The 6,706-nt window shown below is 41.6% G+C and overlaps 1 protein-coding gene across 1 annotated transcript in view; it reads left to right on the forward strand.

Annotated features, from left to right (window-relative positions):
• Window positions 1–2,010, forward strand: part of Abcb11 (ATP binding cassette subfamily B member 11) — a 69,771-nt gene extending 67,761 nt beyond the window's left edge. The window contains exons 27-28 of the mRNA XM_051166401.1: window positions 771–917; window positions 1,697–2,010. Of these exons, the coding sequence (XP_051022358.1) occupies window positions 771–917; window positions 1,697–1,897 (348 nt within the window). The 3' untranslated portion in view covers window positions 1,898–2,010. The remainder of the gene's footprint in view (window positions 1–770; window positions 918–1,696) is intronic.
• Window positions 2,011–6,706: the final 4,696 nt, after the last annotated feature.

Raw genomic sequence — 6,706 nt, forward strand, 5'->3', positions numbered from 1 at the left:
TAGAGAATTCCAGGGCAGACAGGGCTACCCAGTGAGGCCTTGTCACCCTGTCTTTAAAAAAGAAGAGGGGGTGGGGATGATGAAGCAGAGGCGGTGGAGGAAGAACACAGTCCTTGATGGGAAATCAATACCGTATGGGTGTTACTATTTTTAACTTAGCTATCCTGGGCATCCAGCTAGACATTATATTTCCTAGTTTCATTTTCAAAAGCACAGGAAATCTGTGTGCTGGGTACTAACATTGCATTTTGTAGGTGCATTTGTGGCTCAAAGACATTTAAACAAGTTGTTGCTGTTCACAATGCTAGTGAGCCTTGAGTATAACTTTGAGCCATGCCTTGCATCCCAGCGCACCTTTCCTTTCAAGGGAAGGAGCCAACCAGAAAGGTTTTGAAGGCATCTCTACCCTTGGGATCATCCCATCTTACAGAAGATCTTTGGATGCCAGTCTAGAAATCAGAGAATTTCAAACCAAGAAAGACCACCTATGTGGGGCCAAAATTGGATACAGAAAGTGACCAAAAATATAACCCTTAAAGAAATGCATAGATGGGAGTAATGTTCCTCATTTCCCAGAACAAACTTCAGACATTGAATATTCTAGCCAGATTTGATATATTTTAATGGATTCAATCACTGTTTCTAAGTTAAAAAAAAAAAAAAAAAAAAAAGGAAAAATTTGAGTTCACAGAGAAGTCATTGATAAAGGCTCCAAAGAGTGTAGGAGAAATGCCTGTCTATAGTTCTCAAACTTGCTATACTTTTTCTAGAAATATGAAACTACTGTTGGGACCCAGGGCTCTAAACTCTCTCGAGGGGAAAAACAGCGCATTGCTATTGCTCGGGCCATTGTACGAGATCCTAAAATCTTGCTGCTAGATGAAGCCACATCTGCCCTGGACACAGAAAGTGAAAAGGTGTGTGTATGTTTCTTTTCTAAAGTCTCTGGTTACTAGATATGAGTCTTTGCTGGAAGCATTGTGCATATAAAATGACACAATTTTCTGTTGTCTTATTCATTTATGGTAGAAACAGAATATTTTTCTTTGGAAGCAAAAGACAATAATCTACAAATAATAGTCTGACAGGGCTACTGCCAATTAAAAACCTTTACTTTAATTAATTGTTCTATAAGGCTATTTAGGTTAAATGACATTTTTCAAAGGCAAATTAGTTTTTTAAATAAATCAAGACAATTTAGGTTATCTGTGAAACATAACATGTTTCATAGTTTTCAAAACCTAAAAGGAGGGGGTAGCCATGTGGAGTTTGCACAATAGAACACATAACTGGGAAAAGAACAGCTATGAAATTCATAATTTATGATCTATGCTTTAAACTCGAGATTCCACTTTGGAGAGAGCTAAGGTGTCCTTGGCAAGAAGGAGTATCAGAAATGATTAACCGTTCCCAACTTTGTTCGTAGATGTCTTCTTAATAAACAAGACAGTTCAGCATTGTGAAACTGCATAGTGACATAGCATTTGGCTCATTCTCATTTCACTGAACTTTCTCAGCCGGTGAGCTGCAATTTACATAAAGTATAGGTGCACTGTATGAGCAGCCACTTGCTTAACCTCCTCCAGTGTTCGATCACTAGAGTTGGTACTCAGGTGGTATCTGAAATGGGCCCTCACAAAGGTGAGCTGCGAACGACCCTATGTCTTTGCTTTGACTTTCCATCTCCTTTCTACAGACAGTGCAGATTGCTCTGGACAAAGCCAGAGAGGGTCGGACCTGTATTGTCATTGCCCATCGCTTGTCTACCATTCAGAACTCAGACATCATCGCTGTCATGTCACAAGGAGTGGTAATTGAAAAGGGGACCCATGAGGAACTGATGGCTCAGAAGGGAGCCTACTACAAGCTGGTCATCACTGGAGCCCCCATCAGTTGACCCGGCTGGAGACCTTCACACACCAATAATGATGCATTGAGTACAGGAGGGATGGGAGTTGTGGCTAAACAGAGAACTATTAATGCTTTATAGACATAGTCATCCACTGGGATCCAGGCCCATTTTGAGTGACCTTCAGTACCAATTATAGTTTTGAAATGTCTACGTAGAAAGGAGAGAACCCAGAGTCAAAGTGAGTCAGAGGTCCAAGGCCAAGCAGCTGCCTACCCAACACCCAGTGCTGCTCTGGGTAGGAGCTAACCCCTGCCACCATCTAGGACTTGGTGAGAGGACATGGAGTGCTCTTTTAGGATGGAGGGTTACCTTTTGCATTTGTGAAAGCTCCTTGTATGCTGAACCTGCTCCGTCATCTGAACCCAACTATTGCTTGAGCCAGATCAAGGTCAAGAGTGAAGGACATAGGGCTACTGGTATTTCTTAATAAAGTTGCGTTTGTTTTCTACATGGAAACAATTTCGTTTGCCTCTAAAAGTGTGAGCAGGGAAAGGAGCGCTTTGACATTCTGGGATCTCCCAGTCTCAGGGAGGGCAAAGGTGAGATGGAGTAACAGAGGTTGCCCGTCCAGCACATTGATTTAGACTGAAGGCACGGGGTGCTGGCGTCACCACGCATTACAGTTGGATCTGCCAGTGTGGAGCAGGGACTCTCCCCAGAACTTCTACTTTTCATACTCTGCCCATGTGTCACCTAATGTCCCTTACTCCTATGAGATCCTATTCACGGGATGAAAAATGTATCAGCTTCCTAAGTTGTTACTTAAAAATCTAGTAAAAACATAGTAGAAAACATTTATGTTTGTCATTTCCTTCAGAATACCACTCAATGCTACTTCTTATTGTATAAAAGAAGGCATGCAGGCTCAAGAATAAAGAAAATTTCAAAATAGTGCCAGAAAAAACAAGCAAACAAACAAACAAACAAACATGTGAGCTAAATTTGTGACAATGCTTTTCAAAGACAAGAGAAAATTGACGTGTAATCTGTTAGTCAGGCAAAGCCCATAGGGTTCCCATTTCTTACCACAGACCCCCTGGATGCAAAGCCTCAGGGGCCTCCCGGACGGAAGATACAGAGGGACTGATAGGCCCAAAGTTAGAAGATGGGGCTGAGAACCCATGTAGGTTTTTTGGGTGCACAGCCCGCTCCCGTGGCAGACTGGCAGCCCTTTCCTGGCTCCAGAAGAACACTAGTTACTGTTTCTCTTGCCCACAGGCAGGTTTGAGTGCAGGAACACAAAATAGAATGAAAAGGGCGATCCATATGCAAGAGATAAACAGAAAATCTTGCAGCCACCCTCATCTGACAGGGGATTAAAGAGTGACTCTCTGGGTGGACAATTGATCAATAGAAAAAGAGAGATGGTCTGATGTTAAGGAGATATCAAGGAAAATACCCCAGCCATACACCACCCTGCCATGAAGCTCAACAAGACGCGCCCACTCAGTCTGTACTATGAAACACACACATGCATATGCATGATGCACACACATTAAATATGCACAAAATCCTCATGATGAAAGAAATATTAAAAAACAAATACCAGGATGGCTCAGGCCCTGGCTCCCACAGGCCATACTGTCATCTCAACATCTCCTCCCCTTCTTCCTTCTTCCTCCCAAGTCCATCCCACTCAAAGCTTTATCATCCCATGCCCAACAGGTGACTATCTGCCTACAGAGGAAGACTGAGCTATGGGTATCTTGAAATATATCATTGTTGCTGCTGTTATTTGTCATTCAGAGTTTCCTGGTAAATAACTGCAAAGGTGGGTTAGAGGGTTAACCTGCAAGGTGCAGAATTGCTGAAAGCTGCCTCGTTGGGGGAGGCAAGGAGTGGAGGAATGCCTCTAGTGGTGGAATAGAACAGGGGCAAGTCCCAGAATAAGTGACTGCTAACGGGGAACTAAGTCCTGTAGTAAACGCATGCTCATCCTCAACTCTTGAATAAGGAAAGATATGACTAGGTTTGCATCTCAGGGGGTGAGGGTGGGCTGTTTGCTGGGAGGTTGCAGTTGCCCATTTCCTAGGAAGACTTTTGTGGAGTGTGCAAGGGGAGTGAATAAAGTTTGCCTTTTAAAATAAAGTAATTCTAAGTAATTGGTGAGAGGGAAAAGGACTGACTGAATAAGTCACTTCAGGTGGTGGTGTTTACCACAGCAATAGAATCCTGCAGATTCTTCTGTACAAAAGCGCTCTGGGTCTGCCCTGCATGTGCATGGAATAAAGCACCCCAGAGAAAGGACACCTGGAACTTAGAGCTGCCTACAACTTTCGGCAATGGGGTACTCATTTAGAAATGGGGAGCCTGGAATGTTTGACATTGTGTCCTAGTAGAGAAAAATACATGAAATCCTAAAATCTCACATTTACCTAAGGGTTTGGTTGATTGTATATGCATATATTGCATTCTTATGCATGCAAATCTTTCTGTAATCAGGCCACAGGAAGATGTCAGCAGAGATTTTTTAAAGAGCTGTGAATCTCATTGCAGTTGCCAAGCACACTTTGAGATCAATTTGCATATTCACAGGCACCTCTGTAAAATAGGCATTATGTTCATTTGTGTTTTTCTGAATTTTGAGAGCAAGTGAATAATCTCACCTGCATATGAGATGGCAAGTGAAAGGAACTTCAATAAATAACTAAACCCAATTTCAATTTCTTTCAAACTGTGTTCAATTAAATGCCCAATTAATTTAAATGGATAGACTGTAAATAAAATAATGCACATGATTATCATCTAATTAGCACTGGCCAGCATTAAAATGAGCTCATTAGTGAGTTGTATGGTATCCTAAGGCTCATAATTAGTAATCAGGGTGTACGTGATTGGCATGGGTAGCTGCTGGAACATAGCTACTCAACCCAATAAATCCGAGTTAGGATGAAATGTGCCTTATAAAAAAAGGGAAAAAGAATACACAGCCAGCTGGAGAACTGGCAGTTTTCTCTTTTCTATAATTCAGGTGTAACTTCTACTCTCAGACACAAAGAAATAAATCTAAGAACAATAGAACATCTGTAGAAAAAGAGAAATCTGCACTCAAGATGAAACAGGAAAAACCCCAATAGTTACCATGAAAGAATACACAGAAACAAACAAAACTCAAAACGCTTTTGTGCTCATTAGCTGAGAGAACAGGTTCTATTATATGAGCTATAGACTCAAAGTGAAGATAAACAAGGCCTTAAATTCTCACAAAAGCTGAAAATTTCAATATTCATTTTAATATGGCTGTAAAGCATTCTGTAAATTAGAGAGTTCTTGCCTTTATAATTTCAGTGTATTAGTGTGAAGTCTGCAGGTTACAGAGGACAGACACAGTGGAAGCTTCACTCCTTGTCCTGCATACAAAGCAGGGGCCACTGATTAGGTGTGTTGTTTCCCTCTATTTCCTTTCCTCTTTACCTTTTCAGAATCTTTTGCAGCTACAGAAGGTCAAGGCATCCCATCAGGCTTATGAAACACAGGCACTCGGCTCTGTGTGGGTTTCCCCTTCCCAAATCAAGGCTAGGCAGGGAAAACAGCTGCTTCCCTTCTTGCCTGGATTCAAGAAGCCATACTGTGATCATTAGGACAAAGACTATGGTACATCCTGCTGGAAGAGCAAGAAGATTGCGCCGGATTCCTGTGTATCCCCCAGCTGGTTCATCAGCCGTGGCTACTTTGCTAAAGGAGGAAAAGGCACATTTTGCTTGCATAAGGCCCTGGAGTAGTTTGCTGTGATATTAAGCATGAACAAGCATAGCTTTTAAACAGATTTTTATTAATAAGAATATTGAGGAATAAGTAAGCAGAAACTAAGCTAATGTATTGCTTAACTGACCTCCAGATAGGACCTTTATATCAAGAGATATTCTAAAATGATTTTTGCTTCTGTTTGTGTTTTGGGAGGCAGGTTCTGACTATTGGCTAAGTCTAGCTGGGAACTGTCTACATAACTAAGATGACCTCAACTCAAGATCCTCTTCTCTTAACCCCCAAGTGCTGGGATCATTAGTGTGTGGTAGTATGTCTCATTATTAAAGAGATCTCAAAGTCAGTAATTTATAGGAAAAGCCAGTTCATCTCTTTACAAATTACTACTATGGAGAGGATGATGGAAGTTCCTGTAGCTTATTTGAGTGGCTTTTTGAAAATATTTCACCTCCCCTGCTCTAAATAAAGGAAGCTGTGAGTTAGGTCCTTCACACGATGGGTTGGGACTACACCAGTTATGTTCTCTATCCCTCATTAAGTGTATTAGGTTTACACTGGAAACATCTAGATTCCATCTAAGTGTTATAAAAATTGAAAAGAAGTATATAAAGGGGAGTACAGAATTGAATGGATAGCCTAGGAAGATGGGAAAGCACATCACTAGCCAGTTATGGTCTTAACTCAGTTCTCTCAAGTCCACAAGCTAGAGCTTTTCCTAGGATCTCTTCAGAGCTACAGCAGATATCCAGGAGCCAATGGGACCTTCCTCAGGGCACGGGTCATGCCCTCATCCCTACACCTCTATAAAAGGCACTTATTAATGTCAAGAGGATAGTTGAAGAGTTAGAAAAGAAAAGCCCAAGCCAGGCAGTGGTGGTGTACACCTTTAATCCCAGCACCAGAGAGGCAGAGGCAGGCACATCTCTGTGAGTTCAAGGCTACCCTGAACCAGAGCTAGTTCTAGGACAGCCAGGCCTACATAGAGAACCCCTATCTTGAAAAAAGAAAAAGAAAAAGAAAAGAAAAGCCCTATTTGATCTTTGAACAGTTTTTGTAACTGTTTCCTAATATTTCTTTACATGACCATAC

Source organism: Acomys russatus, chromosome 24 (genome assembly GCF_903995435.1).
Source record: "Acomys russatus chromosome 24, mAcoRus1.1, whole genome shotgun sequence".
In the NCBI taxonomy this organism is placed as follows: domain Eukaryota; kingdom Metazoa; phylum Chordata; class Mammalia; order Rodentia; family Muridae; genus Acomys; species Acomys russatus.